Raw genomic sequence first — 27,863 nt, 5'->3', positions numbered from 1 at the left:
TAATAACACCTCGTGCTGAGAAACATGTGCTCGCACCACGGCATGATGGAAGGCTGGAGGTCAGAGTGTGAGAGACTGTGTGTGAGAGTATAATAATGCAGGAGTGTGAGTTTGATGCCAGCTTTACCTTCAGTGGTGTCTGTAGGTGTGTTTGGTGAAGTGATGGGAATGGAGAGATTTGTTTGAGGGACTGTAATGATAGATTGACAGCATGAAGAAGTCGAAGTTTTCACTGATATATATTCTATGACCCATATGTTCAAATCAGGAACAGCATAACAGAAACAGAGCAACACTTACCTGCATCACTTGTTTCTGCACCTGTGGAAAGTGTGAGATAAAAGCCATATTAATCACCTTCATCAATTACATTGTGCAACTGAACCTTTTATCACTGAATTATTTCTGAGACCCAGCAGAGTGAACGCTTTCTGTGCCAAAAGTGTTTTCTCCTGCTTTTTAAAAGACTTTGCTCTCCTAACTATACATGATTATGTGGCTAAATTAATTTTATTATTGGCACTTAGCAATGTTTTTTTCTGCTCTCAGAACAGATATGTGATATGTGATCTATAATGCAAATGTTTTCAAAAACTAATGAATATGACTGAAAATTGGAAGACACGCAACGTCTATTCACCTACAAGTAACCCAAGCGCTTCATTACTGGTTCTGATGCAGACTGTGTGGTTAAACTGTGTTGTTGTGGGATGCGTGTGGAAATACTGTGTGTGTTGGCATCTGTTCCCAGGATAGGGGTCACATATTCATTTAAAATGACTTACCTTTACAGACTTTAAAGTCAACATGAAATGCCATTCACTTTTTCCATTATTTGCAACGGCCATCTAAAATAATGCCTTGGCTATTGTTTAATGTTCTTTTGCTACCCATATGTGTGACCCATATCTATTTATCACGTGAAGACATCAGCCAAAAAGAGAAAAGTCAAAAGTTGAAGAAACTGAAAAAGGTATGAGATTTTGATAGGAAAAACTTCTAATATATTAAGATTAGCAACATTATAAAAATATAACACTGCTCATGAGCAGCACTGATGATGAGATTTTGAAGGAGAGTTTGCAGTGCAGCATGATGGGAGGATGGAGGTCAGAGGTCATGAGTGGGACAGATTGATTGAGAGAGATACTGTATAATGCTGGAGTGTGTGTGTTGTTGTGGTTACCTTTTTTGGTAGGTGAGGCAGGGTTAAGAGAAGTGGGTTGCATGGCGGTGGGGTTGGATTGGTCAGCACTGACACCTAATTGACATAATTATATAGTTTAAACTGGATCCAAAAATGCATAAAATTTATGCATTTTCCATTGGATTAACGAACAAAATGCAACACTAACCACAAAAAGAGCTACATATATTTATTAAAATTGTTATGTTATATAACATGCTATTTAATACTTACCATTTAATAATATTAGTTAACTACATTTGTTTACACGAACTAGCGATAAAAACAGAAATACTTCTAAATATTGTATTTAAATGCTTCAAAAACTGTAACAAATGTAATGCTCATTAGTTAATATTAGTTAATATATAGCTGTTTTAGCAGGTCCACCCATTACTTGGAACACGACAGAATGAGAAAAGTGACTTTAAATGTCTAGTTTGATGTCATTTTCTTGTCGTTTTTGAGAGATTCACTTTCAAAAGATCTTATTTCTGTTCTAATTCTTCTTCTAAAATTCTAAAAAATATTAATAATTAAAAAAAACAATAATAGTAATAATAATAATAAATTATTATTATTTTAGCACAGATTTTTTTTCAAAACAGATGTTCAATAAGAAGAAAATTCCATATTGGTAAAATAATAAAAAACATTAAATTTAATGTAAAAACAGCGTTACCTGTAGTGGTGCTGGTGTTTTGTTGTTGCAAGAGAGTGTGTGTGGGTGAGATTGATGTGCAATTCAGGTTTTTACAATCAGAACCATTTCCTAAAAGATAAGTGTTATTTGATCAAATAAAATGTCCATCTGGTCCCATTTTATATTTGGTGTCTTTAACTACCAGCGTGTACTTAAGTTTAAAATAAAATGTTAGGTACAATGTACTTATTGTGTTCATGTTGTATTGCAAAACACTTTTGCTGCTGTTGAGGTGAGATACAGGACAGGTTTCACAGCATTTTTAAAGTAATTAGTTACAGGAATTAATTAAACATTACAGAAATTAAATTAAAGTAAAACGTACTGTATTATACAATAAATGCATTGTATCAAATGATTAATTTCAATGCAAGTAGCCTACATAATAATAATTTGTTACATTTATATAGCGCTTTTCTGGGTATTCAAAGCACAGAAGGGGGGGGGGGGGGGGATCTCTTCAACCACCACCAATGTGCAGCATCCACCTGGATGATGTGACGGCAGCCATATTGCTCCAGAACACCCACCACACACCAGCTTATTGGTGGAGAGGAGACAATCAGTGTATGGAGATGATTAGGAGGCCATGATGGTCAGAGGCCAATGGGGAAATTTGGCCAGGATGCCGGGGTTACACCCCTACTCTTTTTCAAAGACATCCTGGCCATTTTTAATGACCACAGAGAGTCAGGACCTCGGTTTAACGTCTCATCCGAAGGACAGTGCTTTTTACAGTATAGTGTCCCCGTCACTACACTGAGGCGTTAGGACCCACACAGACTGCAGGGTGAGCACCCCCTGCTGGCCTCACTAACACCTCTTCAAACAGCAACCTAGTTTTCCCAGGAGGTCTCCCATCCAAGTACTGACCAGGATCAACCCTGTTTAGCTTCAGTGGGCAACCAGTCTTGGGCTGCAGGGTGATATGGTTGCTGGATAATACATAGTAGTTATTTACACTTAATATAATTTGGGCCCTTGTATAAATACAACAAATAAAAAAATAAAAACCTAAATATAAATGTTAAAATATATGCTGTTACCTGCAGTGATGTTGATGTTTTGTTGTTGCAAGGTGGTGTGTGGGAGTGAGATAGAAGTCTTTTTCTGATTATAATCAGTAATTTTCCCTAATGATGATTATTTCAGGGGTGCCCACACTTTTTTGTGTGGGGATCTACATTTGAAATGAGAAACTCACTGAGATCTACCAAGTGATAAATAAATAAATACATTTAAAATAACTAAATAAAAAAGCTTGCTGGGATGATCAATCAATTCAGCAAGCCCAACCTTTTCTATTCACTAAAAACCCTTTTTATTCTAGTGTTATTATTTTTCAATTACATGTAATTATTTTTAAACTAAACAAATTCCAGATAGATTCAAACATTCAGTGTTCTTTTTGCAAACATACTTTGCAATTAATGCCACTGCAGATATTCTATGCAATTTAAAAGTATGTGAAGCTCAATAATACAGTAATTTTAATAAATAAGCACTAAGTCAACCTGCAATACCAAACAACACCACAGGGAGATGCTAAAGGACTGCATATAGACACTATGGCTCCATTCATAATCACTAAATACACCAACATACAAATTAAATATGAAACCATTCTGAATTTGTGGAAACTCAGCGATCTGAAGGAGGCTCACCTGGACCTCAGTGATGAGATTTCATACATGCTGCTAATGACACCTTGTGGCCGAGTTTGGTACAGCATAAATATAATAAAATGTAAACAGAAGACATAAAAATATAAATGAATGAATACTAAAATTCTTTTTTTAGTCCGGATTTGTTTTTATTAAAAAAAATAGATGTTTATTATTATTAGTAATAAACATCATAGTAATACTGATCTGTTATTTAAGCTTCTTCTTATTATTCTTATGAGAATAAAATTCCTGAATGTATATCCTCCTAGAGCTTTCAAGCTAGAACCACCAAACTCAGCCCAGCTGTTCAGACTGATCTGACCTCTGTGTCTCCTAGCCTGTATCGTGACAGAAGACCGGACCCGTACCGCACGCGTGTCATGGAGCCCTGGCCGCCCGCGGCTGTTGACATGCTGGAGGAATTGGTCAATACCCTCCGAGCCTCCCTCCTGCCGGCTCCAGCTCCGGCACCTGCCTCTGTAAGTCCCATGGCCATCCCTGCTTCCTACGCGGGTGACGCAGTTGGGTGTGGCGGCTTTCTGCTTCAAGTCTCCCTCTTCATTGAGATGCAGCCACAGAAGTTCACCACCGAGCGATCAAAGGTAGCTTTTCTCATCTCCCTACTAAGTGGCAAGGCGTTGTTGTGGGCAAAGGCGATCTGCAATGCCCAGAGTGTTATTAGTAATTCCTATGAAGCCTTCTCCAACCATTTCAAGGAGGTCTTTGGTGTCGCTGCGGGACAGCTGTCTGTGCAAGATCGACTCCTACGATTACGTCAAGGGAAGTCCTCCATTGACGACTACACTCTGGAGTTCCGCATGCTTGCTGCCACCAGCGGATGGAATGAGGCCACACTGCTGAGCGCATATCATCTGGGGTTGAATCCCCGTCTTCGCGCCCAGATGGCAATCTACAATGGCTTCATGCAGTGCGCCTCCCGCATTTCGCAATGCCTCACTGCCTGTTACGAGGACGCAGCCGCACACCAGCTAGCCTCACCCGCCTCCAGGCCGCCAGTACCAGAACCAATGCAAGTGGACTCCGCTCGTCTTTCATGCACGAAGCGTGCTCGCCACCTCGCAGTTAGACTGTGTCTGTGCTGTGCTTCCCCGGATCATTTCATCAGGAACTGCCCCGTGAGACCTCCACGCCCAGTGGTGAGTACACTTCAACTTGAACCCAAAGTTACCACATTATCCCTACTGCCAGTGCAACTACTCACCCCAGAATCCTCTGTCTCCGCCCTTGTCGACTCGGGCTCCTCGGGGAACTTCATATCTCAAGCCCTCCTAAACAGGCTCAACCTACCTCGTAAGCGGCAGCCCCGGGAGCTCAGAGTCGAAACCATTCAGGGAAAACCGCTCTGGCGTGGAAGGGTTAATTATTGAGCTCCCCCTCTGAAGCTCCGAGTCGGATGTCTGCACGAAGAAACCATTTCATTTCTGGTACTAGAGGGACCCATGGTGGATATCATCCTGGGACGCCCCTGGCTCAACCAACATTCTCCAGTGGTCAGATGGGATCCTTGTGAAGTCACTCGCTGGAGTGAGACCTGTTTCCAGAACTGTCTGTCCTCGATTCCTAAACCACTCAAGAAATCCTCACAAATCCAAATGTGTTCCACCCTCGTCGAAAGCCATGAGCCTCAGGTGAAGTGTTCGATCCCATCTGACTACCAGGCATTCCAGGATGTGTTCAGCAAGCAGGCAGCCACCCACCTTCCACCGCATCGGCCATGGGACTGTGCCATTGACCTGCTGCGTGGAGCTAAACTCCCTAAAGGTAGAGTTTACCCTTTGTCCATCCCGGAGCACAAGGCAATGGAGGACTACATCAAGGAGGCTCTCCAACAGGGATTCATCCGTCCATCTACATCACCCGTCGCCTCAAGCTTCTTCTTCGTGGGCAAAAAGGACAGAGGCTTGAGGCCATGCATTGATTACCGAGCCCTGAACTCAAAGACAGTGAAGCTGCCGTATCCACTTTCCCTGGTCCCAGCCGCCCTCGAGGAACTCCGTGGGGCCCGCACTTTCTCCAAGCATAACCTCATGCGTATCCGGACGGGCGATGAGTGGAAGACGGCATTCATCACACCCTCAGGCCACTATGAATATCGGGGTTATGCTGTACGGCCTATCCAACTCACCGTCAGTCTTCCAGTGCTTCATGAACGAGGTGTTCCGGGAGTTCCTCCATCAGTTCGTGATTGTCTACATTGACGACATCCCTACATACTCCCGGAACTTGGCCAAACATCGCCACCACGTGACGCAGGTCCTTCAGCGTCTCAGAGTTCACCATCTATATCTGAAGTTGGAGAAATGTGAGTTCCATCGCTCCACCGTGCAGTTCCTCGGATACAACATCAGCCCCGATCGGATCCAGATGGACCAGGGGAAGGTTAAAACTATTCAGGAATGGCCACTTCCACAGTCAGTGAAGGAACTGCAGCGATTTTCTAAAGATGGTTCATCCACCTATTCAGTCGGCTCACAGCACCCCTCACCTCCATGTTGCGTGGCAAGCCCAAGTCTCTATCTTGGAGCCCCGATGCCCACAAAGCCTTCCAGCATCTCAAGGAGGCATTCAGCACAGCCCCCATCCTTCGTCACCCTGATGCTCAGGTCCCCTTTGTCATCGAGGTGGATGCCTCAACCACTGGCGTTGGGGCCGTGTTGTCTCAGTACCATGGTGAGCCTCGCCGCCTCCGTCCTTGCTCTTTTTTCTCCCGGAAATTGACCCCTGCGGAGCAAAACTACGACATCGGAAACCAGCAACTGTTGGCTATCAAGTTAGCTCTGGAGGAGTGGCGTCACTGGCTGGAGGGAGCTTCATCTCCGTCATCTTCATCATCCTTTGAGTGAAAGTGACTGTTACAGGTCGGCCGATTTGGTTTCGTCCGTTAAAGTTAACCTTTTCGACATGTTTCCGTGTTGTTGTTGCTCAATTTAATTACTAACATTAATTATTAATAGAATGTTATTGTAAAATGTTAATGAAATTGATGCTTTTATTCATAAAGAATATATAAATAAGCACCAAAACAAAGTTTGATTGGGTACACAACCATCAATGTCAACAATAAAGGACAAAAGATTTTTAAATATGCACATTAAAAGAAACTAAAAGATTTACGTTAAAAAACAAAACGTTGTTACATTTTAAAACGTTTACATTTTTCTTCTGGGTTATAAGTGAGTGAGGGGCTTGTGGTTAAAAGTAAAAGCAAGTTCATTTTAGGTAGCCCAGTACTGGAAACAAATAAAACTATACAAAAGACCCAAGAAGCTTCTTCTGGCAAGCTGAACACTTTCAAATTAAATTTCTATAATTATGCCAGTATTTTACATGATAAAAGGCATGTAAAATACTGATAAAAAACCCATTTAAAATGTATTAACTATTGTATTAGTATTAACATTAGCTATTTTAAATGAGGGAAGTATTTGAAACTAAACAACAAAGTTTGATTGGGCGCACAACCTTCAATGTCAACAATAAAAGACATGGGGTGATAATGTTGAAAAACTGCTTGATAATTGTATTAAAAGTATTTAATAATTTGCATTGTAATGCATAATTATTATTATTATTTTTTTATATATATATTAATTTAGGCTACACAGTGGCTGTCAAACCTTTCCATAACATATTTATTTAAACATAGCCTACATTAAATAATTAAGACATCATAAAATATCACTGATTCTTGAGCCATGGGTCAAAACATGTCCAATTATAACTGATAATAGGTTTAAAAATGAAAATATTTTCAATTGTAAATGTTATGGGGGATTAATAATAGAATGTTAACAATTACCCGTTCAATTTAATTTTATCATTATTAAATCAAATCTATGACACTTATGTCTTCTTACTAATCTAAAACAGTGTGTCCACAGATAAGTTTTCAATCATTCATATGCCATAAATTGTATAAAAATGTTTTGAACGAAAGGTTTTGCTATTTTCCGGTTGCTATTGCTGTTGCTATTTTGCTGAAACGTCTCGAGCAGTATGTCGGCATCAGGGAAATGGCTTTAAACTGGTTTGCGTCCTATCTTGAGGGGAGAACGTTTTCTGTAGAAATTGATAACATCACTTCCTCCTCTGCTGTATATACATGTGGTGTCCCACAGGGATCCGTTTTAGGCCCTCTTGTTTTCTCTCTATCTCCTTCCTTTGGTTAATATTTTTGTAAGCATTTTTCTAGCAAATAAAGAGCTGTGGACACTGAAGACTTGCCTGAGGTAAATGAAATGCTACACTGTAAAAAAATATTGTGATTTTAACGGTAAAAGACTGTAAAAATGCCACAGTAAAAGCCTGTTAAATGATTAACAGTAAGTTTCCTTACTATATACGGTGAATAACTGTAAAAGATCTAACATTTGTTTTCAAGAAAATAGCCTCAGAGTTGACACTCATAGACCACACTACACCACACCCTAAACCCTCATTCACTTGTCCCTACATTAGTTCACTATATAGTCCACTAGACAGAGTGATTGAGAACATATGAGTGAATTCAGACACTGATGAACACCTGCTGTTAACAAACACAATCACTGAAGGAAAGAACAAGAAACAAGAGTACAACTGACATAAAGCCACAGCCTTAAATGAAATCAACTGAAATAAAACAGCAGAGGATGATTAAACAACTCCACAAACAGCATCACCAGCTCCACTTATTGCTTACCAATTTGACTTAATTTCTGTCATATATCTACAAATTAACAGAGGTTTATATTTTATTTCAAATGTTTTGTTTGACCTCACCATTTTGGTGATTGGTGTTTGCTTTAGTTGTGCTCTTGACCCTTGACTCTTCAATGTTAGTTTTTCTTTGGCTGTTATAACTGTGTTTGTGATGCATATTTGTTATAACAAGTAAAGCCAAGAGAAATTATTATTAAGTAGTTTTATTTAACTGTTGATGGTTATCATCAATTAATGACCCGATTCACTGATCTCAGTTAGTATCAACCAATATGGGTGATTTTAAATTAGTTTCATATTATTTATGGTAGTAATATTACTCCACAAGATAGTTGACAAACTATTGTGAAGGAATTTAAAAACATTTTATGCCCAAAGCCTTTAGAGCTATATAACCATTAAGACACACAGACATCAAGAATCAGCACATGAACCACAACAATGGTGACTATTAATAATAAAAAAAACTATTCAAAATTCATTTCAAAATTCAAATTCAAATTCAAATTTTATTTGTCACATACATATACATACGTAGTACGACATGTAGTGAAATGTATTGTACGACTGTCCAACAAATTGTCCAACAAAATTAAGAAAAACCTCAAGTTTACAAAAATACAAATAGAAAAAGTACAGTAAACATATATACAGAATAAACTAGCAATAAAATAAAATAACAAATAGATATGAGAATAAAAATAGATATGAGGAATAAAAAATAGAATATGATTCTATATAGATTCTATAAAAAGTAAAGTGTATGTCAGTGATAAAGTGTCCGTGTGCTGTGCTGTGCAGTGCAGTAAAGTGTATAAGTGAGTAAAAGGATACTAAAGACAAAGAAAAATGGTATGTAAGTCCCACTCATTTATCCTTACGTAACCTTCTACAAATTAGTGCAGATTGTACTTGAAAAATGTGCAAAGTGGAAGTGTGGGGTGATGTGCTTAGAGTGGAGAGTGGTTTAGACTCCGAATGGCCTGCGGGAAGAAGCTCCTCCTCATTCTCTCTGTGTTCGCCTTCATGGAGCGGAAGCGTCTCCCTGAACGCAGCAGAGAAAAGAGTCCATTGTTGGGATGGCTGAGGTCCTTCACTATCTTCCTGGCCCTGGTCAGGCACCGCTTGCTGTAGATGTCCTGCAGGTTAGGGAGCTCGGTGTGAATGGTACGTTCCGCTGAACGCACCACCCTCTGGAGGGCTCGTCTGTCCTGCATAGTGCAGTTCCCGAACCAGGAAGTGATGCTGCCCGTCAGGACGCTCTCGATGGTGCAGGTGTAAAAAGTCTTAAGCACCCGAGAGGGAAGTCTAAAGTCCTTTAAGCGTCTCAGATGGTACAGACGCTGCCTGGCCTTCTTCACCAGGGTGCTGGTATGACAGGACCAAGTCAAGTCCTGCGTGATGTGAACACCCAGGTATCTGAAGCTGTCCACTCTCTCCACTGGAGTCCCGTTGATCGTGATCGGCTGGTATGACCGCTCCTGCTTCGTACTGAAGTCCACTATCAGCTCCTTAGTTTTGCTGATGTTCAGGTGTAGACTATTCACCTGGCACCAACTCTCCAGGTTCTTAATCTCCTGGATGTAGGCCGTCTCGTCGTTGTCTGAGATCAGGCCCAACACAACAGTGTCATCAGCAAACTTAATGATGGTGGTGGAGTTGGAAGTGGCCACACTGCAAAGTATTCATGCTGCAAAGCATGCTGGGTGCCAGTACAAAACTCCCAACATGCATTGCGGCATGAATAAATTATGCAGCTGAAAGTTCTTACTATTTTCTTTATTTGCTTTTATTGTTGTTGTTGTTTTGGTTGTGACTTTTCAGTAGACTGTTTTGTGATGTTCAGAGTACATTTTTTTTAATAATTTTTGACTGTCACCAATTTTGAGATTCATACGCTGATTGTTGATGTCTGTGTGCGTTTAAGTTCTGCCGTAGCTCAATACATTTATTTGTGCATATTGTGCTTAACACTGTTTCACAATATTTGGCTGCTGTAGTATCAACGGTGCAAGTTAAGTGTATTAACATATCACATATTTAATAACAAAATAAACATTGGGTAAAATCAGTGAATTAGACTAGACCATGATGGTTTTGACATCACAAACATCAGCATCATCTGATCATAGACTATTTTGGCTTTTCTTGCTTTAAAAACTGCTCTTAATAAAACACAGTTAATTAAAGCAACCAAATAAAAATTTACTTTAAAAAGTCAAAGTTCAAGAGCCCAACTAAAGCAACCACTGATCGCCAATATGGTGACTTCAAATGAAAGCACAACACCTAAAAGAGCTTTTGTACACATATGACAGAAATAAAGTCAAAGTGTTTTGTAATAAGAAGCTGGTGATGCTGTTTGTGGAGTTGTTTAATCACCCTCTTCTGAGATCTTGAGAGATTTAATGTGTTTTATTTCAGTTGATTTAATCTTTGGCTGTAAGTTTTGTTTCTCTGCTCTTGTTTCTCTTTCCTTCGGTGATTCTACTTGTTAACAGCAGGTGGTCATCACTAAAGCTCAATCCTCATTTAATTAGTCACTTCATTCTCTCATTAACTTCAGTGTTACTCTGTAGTGCGGACATATAAGTGCTCTTTAAAACTGAGAATTTTGCTGTGGGATTAAAGGGGTTAAATGTGTCAGATGAAAAAAAAAAATACACAAATGTAATTTTAACAGAAATACACCGTAAATTAAAAAAAACAGTAGATTACTGGCAACCACAGCTGCCGGTATTTCACCGTAAAATCAAGAAAAAAAACAGCAAAATACTGTAAAACCTAACAGTCAACTTCCTGTTGTGTTTTGTGGGTCTCCATTGTGCTGGAGAGTTTAAGACAAGGACGGACAGAGAAACACTGATGTTATGTTGCTTTATTCAAAGGCAGTAACTGTGTAGTTACTGATGCAGTGAGAATCTCTTCGCTAATTTTAATCATGCTGCTGTTATCTGCAAGAGATTTGAGTCGAACTGGTGCTTTTAATGACTTTGCATAAATCAGTAGGTTTTTCTTCATGTACTTAAGCAAAATAGTTCTCAATACCCTTATGCTCACATTACTTAAACATTATAAATATTAGTTTATAAAGAAATGGCGGTTGGACAATTTAAGTGCAGTCGGGTTCTGCAAATAAAATGAGTTAACTGAAAAGTTTGTATATTAACATTGTATCAGTTAATGAAATATGTTTTTTCACTGTAAATTTAAACAGTTCTGTAAATCCTAAAATGTTACTACTGTATTTTTCACGGTAAAATTCTGGCAATCACAGCTGCCGGTATTTTACCGTAAATTTAACAGATTTGTTTTTACAGTGTACGTGACATTTTATTTCCTCGCTGATTGAGCATAACATGAGGCATGAGATGTTCGGTCATCTTAATTTTGCGTTAAAACTAGCAGTAAATAGGAAGGGATGATCGCGCTCACTTGCGCACCGTGCTCACTTTAGAACTGAGGCACCTGTCACGCCACACATCAAAGAGTGCCAAACGGCATTCATTGTTTGATTTTCCTGAAAAAAATGGACATAATATGAAAGGTAAGACTTTGTTTCTTATCAAAAGTAACAATATAGAAAACTGAAAGTTTCCAAATAAGCTCCACTGGTGCAGTAGTTAAAACAATGCTGTATTTGTTAGGTACAAATGTGTACCTAACTGAAAGATAAATAGGCCAACCGAATATTTTCGGTACAAATAAGTGCAAAAAAAAAAAAAAAGTTTTCTTTTCCGCCTGTTTTTTTCTATTTTCGACGCTGCTGACCCAATGAGCATTTTCAAAGCTCTCTCACGACCAATTCGTATATATTTTACGTGGTGGCTAATTCGTACGACCTCACTTGTATGATTTTGTATGATTTGTCTAAACTCCAGTGACGGGTAGGTTTAGGGGCAGGGTTATAACCTATAGGTCATTCGTACAAATTCATTAATATAACACAGGTGATGAGAATGATAATTAAGTAATGACTGGAAACTAGAACAGGAAATACCAAATAAGGGCAAAACAGAACTAAAAGGAAACCGACACGTGATATTCACAAGCTCTGAATTCACTACCATGCTTTACAAAGAAACAACTTCTCACTTTGGCCGTCTAAAATTCCATTCTGATTGGTGAACAATGACAATGGTTCTCTGGAACAATAATACTGTTAATAATTAAAGGTAAAAATACTTGATGGCAACATACAATATGTTTGTCCCGCAACTAAGATTTAATCTTCATTGATGTCCCAGTCTAGATTCAAGGACACATTTTCATTAACTCGTTCAAATTCAATACTTAAATTGATGACTACTGACGGGAAAATAAAATTCAATGAACTAGATATATTGCACTACAATTAAGAGAGATAATACCACACAACACAGAAACTGGACCAAAAAATAAATGAATCTACACCTTCATGGTAATGACCTTCTACAAGTTATGCGAACAATTAATTCACATAATTTGTCAAAAAAATGCCACATAATACAAAATACAGCAGTTAAAAAAAACTTGAAAAAACTTAATGTAAATAATTTGTGTTATATAATAATAATAATCTGTGAATCTTTTTTTAGGTTACATTTTTTGTACTTACATAAGACCAGGATCAAAACTAAGGGTCCTAGTGCAAAAAATTGTGCCATATCTAAGAGTTTAAACACCTCTTCAAAGACACTCAGAGACACTCTCCCCTTTAGCTTTGCATTAATGCCCTTTCTTACGAGGAAGTTGCATTTTAAACTAATGTCACATGGTACATGCCATGTCCCCAAATAGGTAATGAGATAGTTATCACATTTTTGCTTGGGTTCATTGCACCCAAAGTAAGAGCAGCACCTTCAGATGATACACATTTTAAACTAAAGTCATTTAATATTCAAAGATGCATGCCGACTATAAAATCAACTTCCTGCCAAAACTTGTGGCAATGAAACCAAGTATTAGTGTGAATGTTGTCAGGCCAAATATATCTGCTTTGATGAGGTTTAGGTTTTAAAATGGTTTTATACCATTAAATTAGCTTTTAAACTAAAACACACATTACAACTAGCCAAATTTTAGAAAAGTCTTGCTATGAAAGTGTAGAAAACTCAAATACAAAGACCTGGGCCCGTATTCATGAAAAATCTTAGTGCCAAGAGTTGCTCCTAGAAACAAAATTCTAAGAAAACCCTTAAAGAAGTGGGTGTTTCCTCTTAAAATTAAAGAAAAGATCCTAGTAAAGAAAAAAAGTAATTCAGAAAGCATCTTAACCCTTAAAAGAGGTCTTAAGGTCCAAAAATGTTAGGAGTACGGTCGAGGACTTTTAAGAGGCTTAAGAGTTTTTTTAGCAGTGGAGAAAATGGACGAAACATGAAGAGGGAGAAGAAATGTGTTGCACACAATGCATGACAGTGAGTTAATAAGACGCTACACATTAGATCGTGCAGGGATCATGTTTGTGACCGATCTTATTAGAGACACTCTAACATCTCATACACCACGCTGAAATGCCATAGCGTCAGAAATGGACGTAATCACTACATTAACTACATTAACGTGAACAAAATGTCGCCGCTGATGGCAGCTATTGTGCGTTGCTCCTCAGTGTTCGTATTGTTTTTGTTTGTTTTTCCTGTTTTTTGTTTTTCAAATAAGATCAGTTTTACCAGGGATGATCTGCTGAACATTCGGCAGAACACACCACAAAATATTCTACCGGTTTTTGATTTTTCGGACGTTTTGCTGGACATTGTAGTTGGTGGAGCCGTAGCTCTGGTCAAACGCTACAGGAGGCGCAGACGGGGAAAGCGAGCCGGCGCGCTCGTGAAACTTCGTCAGCGCGGATTTAGAACGGCGTTACCCAGCATCCATTTGTCGAATCTCCGCTCTCTACCCAACAAAACGGACGAACTCCTTCTGCTCTCCCGGACAAACAAGGACTTTTCTAACTCTGCTGCTCTGTGTTTCACGGAAACCTGGTTGAATGGCGACATACCGGACAGCGCGATTCATCTGCCTAATTACCAGCTGATCAGAGCAGATCGGGACACAGAATCAACGGGGAAATCGCGTGGCGGCGGGACATGCTTTTACATCAATGAGAGGTGGTGTACAGATGTAACTGTGTTAAAGAAGATGTGCTGCTCAGATCTAGAAACGCTCTTCATTAACTGCAAGCCGTTCTATTCGCCGCGGGAGTTCTGCTCGTTCATTCTCGTGAGTGTTTACATTCCACAGCAAGCGCACGTGAGCACAGCTTTACAGAAACTCGCTGATCTGATCACAGAGAGTGAACAACAACACCCGGACTCTGTTTTAATCATTCTCGGGGACTTTAATAAAGCAAATCTCTCCCGTGAACTGCCAAAATACAGACAGCACATCACATGTTCCACCAGAGACAGTAATATATTGGATCACTGTTACACAACAATAAAGGACGCATATCACTCGGTTCCACGAGCAGCTTTAGGACTCTCTGATCACTGTTTGGTTCATCTTATTCCATCCTACAGGCAGAAACTTAAGTCTGCAAAGCCTGTATTAAGATCTGTTAAAAGATGGACTAACGAAACAGAGCGGGATTTACAAGCCTGTTTCGACCTGACTGATTGGACTGTTTTTGAAGCTGCGGCAAATGATCTGGACGAGCTCACAGAGACTGTAACATCTTATATCAGTTTCTGTGAGGACATGTGCATTCCTACCAGGACTCATCTATTCTACAACAATGACAAACCATGGTTCACTGCCAAACTCAGACAGCTCCGTCAGGCCAAAGAAGATGCTCACAGAAAGGAGGATAAAGTCTTGTACAAACAGGCCAAATACACACTGGAAAAGGAGATCAGAGTGGCAAAGAGGAATTATTCTGACAAGCTCAGGAACAAATTCTCTTCCAGTGATCCGGCTTAAGTGTGGTTAGGATTGAAGGACATCACCAGCTACAAAACACCACCCCCCAGCACTCTGGAGAATCAACACCTGGCAGACGACTTAAACGAGTTCTTTTGTCGTTTTGAACGATCACCCCACACCCGCCCAGAACACCCCTCCACACAACCATTCACACCTCCAGCAACCCCTCTCTCCCCCACACCTACAATTCAAATCAGCGAAGATGATGTGTGCCAGGTCTTCAGGAAGAACAAAAGAAGGAAAGCACCTGGTCCAGATGGTGTGTCACCAGCCTGCCTAAAAATCTGTGCTGAGCAGCTGGCCCCCATCTTCACACAGATCTTCAACAGATCACTGGAGCTGTGTGAAGTCCCCTCATGCTTCAAACGCTCCACCATCATCCCCGTCCCAAAGAAACACAAAATTACTGGACTTAATGACTACAGACCTGTGGCCCTAACGTCTGTAGCCATGAAATCATTCGAAAGACTGGTTTTGGCTCATCTGAAGGACATCACTGGACCGTTACTGGACCCCCTGCAGTTTGCCTACAGAGCAAACAGGTCTGTGGATGATGCAGTCAACATGGGACTGCACTTCATCCTACAGCATCTGGATAGACCAGGGACTTATGTGAGGATCCTATTTGTGGACTTCAGCTCTGCTTTTAACACCATTATCCCGGAAACCCTTCAAAATAAACTAACTCAGCTCTCCGTCCCCACCTCCGTCTGCCAGTGGATCAACAGCTTCCTGACAGACAGACAGACAGCAGTTAGTAAAGCTTGGCAAATTCACATCCAGCACTCGAACCATCAGCACTGGAGCTCCTCAGGGCTGTGTACTCTCCCCACTGCTCTTCTCCCTCTACACCAACGACTGCACATCTAAAGACCCCTCTGTCAAGCTCCTGAAGTTCGCAGACGACACCACACTGATCGGCCTCATCCAGGACGGTGACGAGTCTGCTTACAGACAGGAGGTTAAGGAGCTGGCTGTCTGGTGCAGTCTCAACAACCTGGAGCTTAACACGCTCAAAACTGTGGAGATGATCGTGGACTTCAGGAGAAACCCCCCTGCTCCCCCCCCACTCACCATTATGAACAGCACTGTGACTGCAGTGGAGTCATTCAGATTCCTGGGCACCACCATCTCTCAGGACCTGAAGTGGGATATTCACATTGACTCCATTGTCAGGAAGGCCCAGCAGAGGCTGTACTTCCTTCGCCAGCTGAGGAAGTTCAACCTGCCACAGGACTTACTGAAACAGTTCTACTCTGCCATCATTGAATCCATCCTCTGCACCTCAATAACTGTCTGGTTCAGCTCAGCTACCAAATCTGACCTCAGAAGACTACGGAGGGTAGTCCAGACTGCTGAGCGAATCATTGGTACAACCCTCCCCACTCTCCAAGAACTGTACTTATCCAGAGTGAGCAAAAGGGCTGGTAAAATCACTCTGGACCCCTCACATCCAGCACACAACCTCTTTGAACTGTTACCGTCTGGTCGACGCTACAGAGCTCTGAGCACCAGAACGACCAGACACAGGAACAGTTTCTTCCCTCAGTCAATACATCTCATGAACACTCAATAAATAAACGTAGAACACACAACTAATTCATTATCCATTCACCACACTCACTTATTTTATTTTTATTTTCTCATTTCTAATTTGCACATACTTGACCTGTACATACATAGTCGCCTATATTATATATTATATATTATATATTGTGTATTTTTTATTTTTTTGCTGCTTTGTACATTGGTTATTGGCTATTTCTTGTTATTTTGTTTTATTACCTGTGTCCTGTCCTGTTACTGTCTTTCTGTTGCACTGTGGAGCTTCTGTCACTACAACAAATTCCTTGTATGTGTATTCCTTGTATGCTCATTCTCATTCTGATTAACATATTTAGAAACTGGAAAAATGCAACTATACAGCAGCGATGATTTGGGTCTGTACCTGAGAGCACTTTCAGAACCTTATTGTGCATGCATACAGCATGGTGAATAAAAAATAAAGTATATATAAATACATATAATATGTGTGTGTGTGTGTGTGTGAGAGAGAGAGAGAGAGAGAGAGTACGGGAAAACAGGAAAAATTACGCCTGTAATTTCAAAGTGAAGGCTTAAAATAAACCCAACTCTTAAAAGCGCTCTTTTATTTCCTTCTTGGACAACCAACCAATCACAGTCTTCACTAAGATTAAAGTTTTTGCCTTTTCCTCGCTCAGAGTTGCTCTCAGATTGGTCCTGAATCACTTTTAAGCCAAGACTCCTAGTTAGAAATTTTTAAGCTAAATTAGGAGGTCTCTAAAAGGATTCTTAGAATCGTTAAGAATACGGGCCCAGGAGACTTTGGTCAGAGTTCTGGCAGAACTTCCCAACTTGAAACTATATTGAATCTAATCAGTTAACTGATGCCATCACATTCACCTTTAATGGTGAATACAGTCACCTTAGTTTTTCATGTCATGTCAGGATGTAGGATCAACAGATTCTTCAATTTGTAGTCGTACAAAAGTATAAAACAAGGTATAAAACTTAAACAGACATTGTACCTACAACAAATAGTAGGTGGTAGGTAATTGGCTGTCTCAAAGATCAACCACAGATCAACCACTTCTGGCAGTCTGTTCTCTCTCTCAAAAGCACATTTGCACAAGGGTCATTGTCAAATAAGCCAAACTTGAACAAGAATGATAAACATGTATAGTGATGAGAGCTAAAATATTAAATGTCACGGCTTTAATAATGGCAGCATCATTGAATTATTTTTACATAGAGATTGGTAGGACTATTAGTAAAACCTGTTGACTTTAGTAATCTTTGTTGCATTATATGCCACTACGTAATTTAAAGAAATAGTTTAATTTAGCTCAAAGGGAATCATTTATGATTTTATAGGGATTTGAACAGAATCAGTGTTACGGCGATTCACTGAACGAGCCGTATGACAAACTCTGCACTGGATATTAAAATTCCAAATATAGTGAAAACACTATTAAATAGCACAGTAACGAAATCGACAGATTAAGGCATTAACTTGTGAGCAGAAAACACAAGATACTTCTCTTTTCAATATAAATCAGATTTTGTTTATATAAACCTAAGACAAACTAATCTAACACATGAACACAAGCATTCACACATTCACACGTTGCAGAAAGAGAGAAAGTAAGGAAAGGATGAGTTTAAGAGAATGGAAATGTGAAATCCCAAGTTTACAGCAATATGTGCTATTGCATAGAGCTGAACAACCATCAATCACTTATTTAACCCTCGCTTTGAGTTTCTCAATGAGGCTAAAATTTATATTAAATACACCAATTAGAACCTGTTAGAACCTGGAGGTGTGTTGCTTGCTTTGCCTGTGTAACGGGGTTGTGTCCTCCTTGCAGACAGGGGGGTTTCCCGAAGTGTCTGATTGGCTGGAAGTTCAGTAGTCTTTGAAGTGACGTCTTTGGGCGTTGGCTTGCTGGACGTTTGAAGGAGTGCAGTCGAAGCTGGACTTTGTATCAAACTTACATTAACACACGAAACTCCACGGAAAGAAAAGAAACTAAAGTAAAAGAATAAAAATAAAATGATGTAACGAGACTAAGTTGTTTTCCTTCTCATTATGGCACATGGGCCAGAGCACGCTCAAAGAGCAGCATGCGGTGCGAGAGGGACGAGAGTACGAGAGTCAGAGACAGGGAGGAGAAAGCGGACAAGAGTTTTAAACTCAGCTTTCAGACCGTCCCATCTGGATGTCTTGACCAATTAGATAGGCTATTATCTTAGCTAGGGGTGTTCTTTACATCATAAATCAGCTTGTTATCAGTCACATGGTCCGAATTTTACAGGCTCTGGCAAAGTACACCTTTTTGAACATGATTTCATAATAACAAGACTGATGCATTTGACAAAGAATTGATTGGAAGAAACACTTAAAGCATGAATTTTCCAGCTCATACATACTAAATATGCAATATTTCCCTTTAAGGCTCGAGCTATTCAATACTTATTGAAAAGACATACATATTATTTGATTAAAACATGAAATGTGGTTTACAACATAATATGAGGTTCTGCATAAAAATGTCCTTTTAGGATGATTTTATGTGCATATGAAAAAGAAAGTCTTTGTATAGTTCTAAGGAGAACGAAGGCATGTTCTTTAGACAAAGGAATGTTGGTTTGGACTGTCTTCTATGTGTGGAGACACGCCCAAGAGAGAGTCTGTAGCTAGTGAATACAATCGTGGAACACGTGATGGCCATCTCTTTGACAATCAGTCTTGATTATTTGCAACAAATTTGACAGTCTCCTCCTTGAATTGGAATTATCAATAAGTGTCAGTTTGTCTCAAGGTTGTAAGCTGTTTGGTGAAAGAGGCTTGCTAAGTTAGGATTGCTTCAGCTAGTTGGAGCTAGGAATCCGGACAGATTTATGATATCCTGTTTCTTGGAGCCTCTCTTTCTGGAATCTCAGCTTCTCATGTTTCAATGTTCTGATCGCAGCTTCACTTTGTCTGATTCAGTCTCTGATATCCTACAACTGAAAATGTATAATATTCAACAATCTGGACATGGAGCCACTTTGAGATCTCCATATCTCTGGGAATGAACTATATAGGGCCTTCCATACTTCTTAAATTACATGCACACAGCTTTGGAAAAATAATGATATAGGGAAACAAGATACATTTCTAGTTTCAACATTATTTGTTCTTCAGACCTTGCTCTTTAAAAGAAAGAAGAGAAAAAAAGAATCAACTAAATGCAAAGTGTCCCACATTTTTACTGGACTTTTTTTCACAATATGTTCACATTGTGTAATCGGCATTTTAGTAAGTAGTAATATATGTCAATATTTGAACCAATTTAAATATTTTTACATTCGCATCATTAGAGTGAGCTGAAATGCAATTCTTGCATTTAAAAGTATAATCCAACATTTCTCTATAAAAAAAAAAACAGTTACCAGTGTTAGTGAATTTTTGGGATAGCCTGGGCTGCAAAGGATGTATTTTGAGGCCGCATTTGAAGGACCCTTCTAACTGGGACAGCCTTTGTTGTGGACACAGCTGATAGTTACTAGCCTTTACACACAGCAGTGAGTAGTGAGCATGAACACACACACACACACGGAGCAGTGGGCAGCCAATACATCAGTTGGGGGTTCGGTGCCTTCAAGGGTCTCACCTCAGTCGTGGTACTGAGGGTGGAGAGAGCGCTGATTATTCACTCCCCCCACATACAATCCCTGCCAGACATTTGGGTTACAAGTCCGACTCTCTAACCATTAGGCCACAACTGCTCTCATAGTAAATTTTATATAGCCTAGCGAATTGTATAGTATAGCGAATTAATCTGTACAACATTATGAACTATATTTTATTATCTAGACCCTTTAGTCTTTACTTTAAAAACTATGTTGACAGGAGTAATATTCATAAAAGAGAAGAATTCTCTTTTCATTCTAGGCTACATTTAGCACACTTATATTATGATAAGCTGAGTGACATTTGATCAATATGCAGATTTATTGGGTGTATTCGGACTGAAAGCTGTTACCTGTGTGCGGACAGAAAATAACTACATATTAGTGTTGTCAAAAATATTGATATTTCGATAAATATCGATACTGAAATATCTGAACGGTACCAATATTAATTTCCCGAAATATCGATACACCGATACTAGCCGAGCTGTCACTTTCACTTCTCTCCAAAGGCGCGTGGACAAGCACCACACGTGACCGCACTAGTCTCCTTCGCTCTGGTTAAATAGCAAAAGTGAAGTGAATAGAAAGATGACTGCTCTGGTTGTTAAAGAACACAGCAGGAGCGCTATCTGTAGGGATCTATGATCTCCGCGATGCAGAGAACGCGCACGGAATCTGGTCATAAAAACGGAATTTACAGTTTAACGCGGAATGTCACGGAATTTGTCAAAGTTTGGATGAATTAATCAAAAGTAGGTCATTACACTTAAATCAAATCGCGATATGGACTAGTATCTGTAAATATTAAGCAAAAGTCGATTTAAATATGAATCCTGCATGTTCTGCGCGTCTCTGTGTGAATGTGCTGCACGTGCGGTTTTGTTTACTAATGTGGCGCTCGCAGAGATTTCAGCGTCTGCCGTCTCAATGAGGACATAAATACATCAACAATATCTCCAGAACTGATCTGAAAGGCACTTTACGAGCATTTTACCATTTAATTTGAGTAAAACTAGCTCATATCATACACACACAGAACTTTAAATGTATTCACGACAACCCGTCAAAATAAAAGTTCGGTTTAACTTAGCCTATTAAAGACCATGTGCCAGAAATAGGCTATATTACTATTATTTAGTAGAATGTACATAATACTACTACTTACTACTACTGTTAATTTTTTTAAAAGAAATAAATCACAAAATATTTTAATTTTAATAGTAAATCCCCTTCATTTGCCAAAAATGTAAATGTTTAATTTTCATTAATTCAAATATAAATTAATTAAAATTGTTTTATGCCTTCATCTGATATCCAGTAAAATTTAAATACACAGCACAGAATTTCTGAGCGGGAAAACACATTTCATAAGGCTACTGTAAGAATAAATAAAAATTGTTTGTATGCATTCAAATAGCCTAATAGACATGCTAAAACACAGAATTTTGTAACAATAAAACATAAGGTGAGAAAAAATAAAACATTTCATACGGCCATAAACATGTCATTTTTGTTACACTTTTAATAAATTAAATGTTAAATTGTATAATTTTCATGATTTTAATTAATTAGACATGCTTTTAGATTAATAGCATTTAATTTGACCATTAAAAAAAAAGAGTCCAGAAAAATTCAAACGGAAAAAAACGGAATCCAGAAAAATTAAAATGGAAAAAATTGAAAAAAATAAAACGGAATTTGGGCAAAAATAAAACGGATTTCATAGGGCCCTATATCTGGAAATATTTTGGTTATGAAGCAAATGAGAATATCAACAAATAGAACTTTGGATTTTAATTAGTACATGTATTAGTAAACGTTAGTTTCAATTAACATTTAACTAAGATGAATAAAAGATTAATAAATAAATCAACAAATGCAGTACCTCAAGACATCTTTTTGTTCATGTAAAATATACCGCATGTTCTCGACTTGTTACATTTATCTTTAAAATTAAAAAAATTACCCCCTTAATATTGTGGCAGTTTTTTTCTCCGTGGTATCGAAAATGGTATCGAATATCGATATTTTTCAAGGTATCGTATCGAAGTTAGAAATTCCAGTATCGTGACAACACTACTACATATGTACCAATTAATCCTGCGGGTTACATTTCCTATTTTTCTACAACCTTTTGAACCTTCTCCAGCACCTTTTGAGGGAATGCTACAGGACAAAACCAGCCCTCTGACCCGAAAGTAATATTTTCTGTACTTGCAACCATATTTCTCATGGTTTTTGGCTGTCTGGCACTGGTCCACATGATGGTGTATCACCTGCTTACATAAATATCTCAGGGGCATAGCGCTGTGCGCTAGTAAATGGCTGCATCCCAATTCTGTGCTATATGGCATGCAAGATTGAGGTTAATGCAGTCTAAATCATAGTATGCTGAAAACAGTGTGAAACAGAAATACATGTTAGCATACTTTTAAAAAGAGTATCGTGAAAATAATATAACGTAAAATAATATACTAAGTGCGAACTAAATGTAATGCTTTCAGATACTTAACTGCATGTTACGTTAAATATATTATAGTTACAAATAATATTAAATACAATTAACTGATTTTTTTTTTTTTTTATCCAGATAAGTGGGAATTTTTCAAGTGGTCATGATGGGGCCTAAAACACAGCGATTCAGAAAAAGATATGCTGTTTATTAAGTTTATTTCATATTCTGCGCCATTATCTGTGTTATAAATGTATGGACAGTCATTTGCATTTAGAGAGTTCACATTTACAAAAACACGAACAAAGACGTGAAGACAGCTGCCCTGCTGAAAAAACAAAAACAAACAAACAAACAAAAAGCCAATAGAAACAGCTCAGAAATTCTAATGGTTTCCACTAAATACCATTACAACCATCAACTATTAACCATTAAAAAATAGCTTCATGTAGCGTGTTTTGGGACATATTCCATTAGGATTTAGTTGTTTTAACAAGCCACCAATAAAAAGCGACAAAGAGACCAGAGGTGTAAAGAATCAAACCGTATCGTTCTCGACCCACAGTTCAGCACGCACTTGCACTGCGGTTCAACTTAAATCTGACAACACATCTAAAAATAACAACATGTAAAACTGAAAGAAAAAAACCTGGACAAACCAATCGCTCTTTGTTCAATGCAATGAGAGTTCTGTATGCTGGAATATGACCAGTCATTTATGTCATCATCACCCGGGAGTTGATAGCGCATGTGCACATGTGAGACCTGAACAACACACGTTGCTATCTGTTGCTGTGTTTGAAATGCCATACTATCATACTACTCTTACTATTTCTGCAGCATCAGTATGTATACTGTGCATAGTATGCATATTTTATGTATGCATGGAATATCTGCTAAATATAACTCAAAAACACTGAAATTGGTAGGCAACAGAAGCTGTGTTTGGAATGGCATACCAATACATATGCTGTATGTATACTGTGAACAGTATGTGAATTTTCTGTGTGCATGGAATGCCCAGATTTGCCTACATTTGCTGAAATTTGATGTATGCATCTGAAGACACTGCATGGGATACTGTTTCCCAGAATGCAACACACCTCATGTGATGTTTCTTCAAACGCAAAACTGGTGGGGATTGTTATTTTAAATGTAAAACTTTTATACGTATATATATTTAAACTAAAAACTATCACTGTGTATCTAAAAACAATATCGTAGTAGAACATAAATTGTATTTTAATCTCTACTGCACATTTCTGATCAAGTCAAATGATGTCACCTTTATCTCTATCCACCTTTTTCTTGCCGTAAAAATGGGCGTGGCCATTTGTAAATTCTGCGGGTCTAGCTGCCGGTCTCATCTGCATCCAGCTATTTTTAGCTGTACAAAACAGTTGCTTGATATTGTAAATTGTTGTGTCTTATATTATTGTAATGTTTTGAGCCTCACAGAGAGGCTCAAAATCACTCTCCAGAACATTCTCGTTCACCATTCCTGGCTGGTGGAATAATCTTCCCACCCCTATCCGGAATGCTGGATCCCTGTCAATCTTCAAGCAACAACTGAAAACTCATCTCTTTCGGCAGTACTTGACTTCATCCTAAACTCAAAAAAAAAAACCTCACTCTTTCCCTCTATCTTTCTCTCCCTCCCTTACTAGCTTGTACTTATTTGAACAATGACTGAGACTTGGTGTTACGAGCACTTCCTCTGTCTGATTGCCTCTTCAAGATGAATCGCTTTTTGTATTCCCCAATTGTAAGTCGCTTTGGATAAAAGTGTCTGCCAAATGACTAAATGTAAATGTAATGTATTATCTTAATTATGAACACACTGGTTTGTAGTGCAAACAGTTTTACCGTTTACTGCACGTTGTTATTCTCCTTGTTATTTACCTACAGTATAGCGGCTAATGAACTGGAAGTCTCACCCATAGGCTTACTTCCACGTTAAAGAAAAACATGGACGTTTTTCCACGCCCCCCCCCCCCCCCCCCCCGCCCTCTCACTGAAATTAAATTTTCAGTGTATCTTTGAAATATTTAAATCCCATCATGTAGGTTTAAGACAACATATTCACACTTGGTTTTAACATCGATTTTGAGCAATCTGCAATCGCACTGCGGTTATGATTGTTTGCTTTTTTAAAACAAGAAATGTAACAGAAAAAAATTTTAAAAGTTGAAAAACAAAACAAAAGCCATAAACTCTCCTGCAGATATCGTGATATGTGATGCCAAATGCAAAAAAATGTCCATCTAATGCTTCTATGCTCTCCAAAATAATGGTGCACTGGTCAAACATAGGTCCTATACTGTAATTTAATGTAATAATAACAATATATAGGTCTAAGGTAGTCCTCAAATGTAGTACCTACTGTCTATCAAAGACATATGGTGGTACTATATTAAGTGTACTATATTAAAGATTATAATGCCATGAAATAGTCATTAAATATAGCCATGTACAATTAATAATACATTTTAATGTGGTAGAGAATCAATGAAATATTTACTTCTTAAATTAGCTTATAGGTGAATTTAATATTTTATTTTTGTTTTTCTGTCAAAACTGAAATCAAACAATAATAAAAGCAACAGATGATCCCTTTCCCTAAGTATAGCAGCAATAATAGCGATGCTTGTCTTGGCAAAAACTGCTAATATGTTTCCTCAAAAAACTCAAAGTAAAAAAATTCATAGTACAAAAATGAAACAATGTAAATATTACAAAATATGACATTAAGTAGTGTATAAATCATTAGTTTCTGCACAGTTCAGCTCCAACCCTAATCTAAAGCCGCTTTTCCACAAAAATTTCCACCTGCTGCTGTCTTCGTTTCCATCGTGGTCTAAAGTACCGTGAAGATTAGGCTAATAGTCTGGTGACGTAGGTCTGCGTGCGTTTCTCAATACCAAGTATGCAAATTTTGGACTTGCTTCTTCTAGTTTGAACTCCACAAGTTCGACTCGGGAGTGTGAACTCACGGGGACGGGATGATGCAAGTCCGGTAATTCTGCAAATGGAACAGCAGCATACTTGATAACGCCAGTCAGCTCGCTGAACCACCAATCAGCATGCTCAGCACCCAAGTCCAACCCCCCGAAAGTTCCTGAACTTTAAAAAACTACTACCCCCAAGCAGGGTTAAGGCTAGAAGGGATAAGTATGGCGCTACTGGGCATGCACACATCAATATCGTGTAATTTTGTTTGGTTTAGGATTGGGGTAGGTGTAGACATTAATAAAACACAATCTAATAGGTAGAAAATTTATTTAATTGTTTGTTTCCGGTCGGAGCTAGCCACAACCCCTGAGCAGGGCAAATTTTGACCCGGAACTTTATTTAGATCCTGGTTCCTGCGGTGAAAACACACCGAGTACTGCCCTGCAGTCCCTAGTTCCTGGGGACAGTTCCTGTGGTACATACAGGTCTTAACACGCCTATTGCAGCTAATCCAGGTCTTCAGGATTACTAGAAACTTCCAAGCTTGTGTGATTTGGTGCTGGTTGGAGCTAAAAAAAAAAAGCCCTAAATGAACCCTAAAATGGCGTTAATGGGAAGACTAATTTAAAATGTAAACAAACAACTATTATGTAAACACATTTACCTTGTTAAATCAAAATGAGACTTTAAATGGCCTGAAAATATGATCTGTAGGAGTTTTGGGTGAGTAATCAGCATGGTGAAATTAAAGGTAATTCTGCTGTCTGTGACCAATATTTACATAGCTTTGATGACTGTAGTTCCAAAAAATAAGTTTTAAAAAATGAAAAAATTGTTACTGCCCTGAGTTATTATTTTGGAATAAATGTAAAATGGGATTGGAGTTATGAATGAATGAAACGCCTTTGTCCACATGGACCATCTGGAATCGCGCTCACGGAAAGTGCTTGAGAAACAGTGTCTCTTCCACGGCTCGGTACGCTTTTCTTTTCTTTTTTTTTCTAAAAACAGTCTTGAGCATGAGACTGTATGACATTCACGTTACATGATTTCACTGATTTTTTTCATAGAAAGGGCGCACCGCATTAAAAGAAACGAGTATTCGTATTTTCATAACCGCTGGCGAAATTCAAAAACAAAACTAAAATTAAATCATCTTTGAGAGAAAGGGGGCCCCCTGGTGTTTCTGGGGCCCTACGCTGCTTGCATACTTTGCGCATAGAGAGGATCAGCTCTGCATGGATAATCTCCAAATACTTAAATGAGAGCATACTGTAGGTTTTACTTTGGCTATTTGCCTTAACTGACTGAAGCTGCTCTTCACCACTACAATTATCTGTTTTGCAAAATTCAAATCTGTATCAAAAATTACACCAAAATTTTAAGCTAAAGGATGAATATCGGAAGACTTCCAAATTAAAGCAAATAATTCACATTAGTGGTGTGGGGTTTAGTTATAAAAAAAAAAAAAAAAAAAATTAAAAACCTTGGGAAAAACCAGGCTCAGTTGGGGGTCAGTTCTCCTTTGGTCGTACTAACCAACATGATGTGGCTTAATTCAAAGATACATCACAAGTAATTACTTTTACAGATAATTCCAAAATAAAAATAAAAAATACACTTGTAACCCCCTTAAATTTCACCTTTAATGGTTCAATCATATCCTAACTTCATTCTCCACTCCCCTTAGCTGTATGTCAGTAAGAATCTCTTGTAAGAATCTCTTGGTGCAACTCTATGATTTGCCACTATAGGGCGGTTAGCGCTGTGGCATACATGTTGAATCAATTGAGTCTAGTTCAGACGAAGAAGCCTGCTGGAAACGCACAAGGTTCTCATGTGGTCTTAGAAAATTAAGCAATTTTGTTATATTTCTCCATTTTAATGTGCGACTTCTTTCTCTAAGAGTGTTAATTATAGCACAAGTTCAACTTCATCCTGTCGAAACCAGTCTTTTGATTACTACTTTTCCTTTTGTGAGAACTCTGGTGAGTTTTGCTTGCTTACGCATTACTTGGAATTACTAGATGTTCATCTTTCTTTACATGTGTTATAAAAAAAACAATCAGAGTTATATAT

At 38.6% G+C, this 27,863-nt stretch overlaps 1 protein-coding gene across 4 annotated transcripts in view; it reads right to left on the bottom strand.

Moving 5' to 3' along the window:
* LOC306875477 (receptor-type tyrosine-protein phosphatase C-like) overlaps positions 1 to 27,863 on the bottom strand; it is a 62,772-nt gene that overhangs the window by 16,653 nt on the left and 18,256 nt on the right. The window contains exons 2-3 of one of the 4 annotated variants that reach the window (XM_079426085.1): positions 1,187 to 1,261; positions 301 to 321 (exon numbers count right to left, since the gene is read on the bottom strand). The exons of 2 other annotated variants lie outside the window; for them this stretch is intronic. In XM_079426085.1, coding sequence (XP_079282211.1) covers positions 301 to 321; positions 1,187 to 1,261 — 96 coding nt within the window. The remainder of the gene's footprint in view (positions 1 to 300; positions 322 to 1,186; positions 1,262 to 27,863) is intronic. One more of the 4 variants, XM_079426087.1, reaches the window with a different exon arrangement.

The sequence above is a fragment of the Barbus barbus genome (assembly GCF_936440315.1).
Source record: "Barbus barbus genome assembly, chromosome: 9".
Taxonomy (NCBI): Eukaryota; Metazoa; Chordata; class Actinopteri; order Cypriniformes; family Cyprinidae; genus Barbus; species Barbus barbus.
The sequence above is the reverse complement of the archived record's forward strand: the minus strand, read 5'-3'. Positions and strand labels throughout refer to the sequence as shown.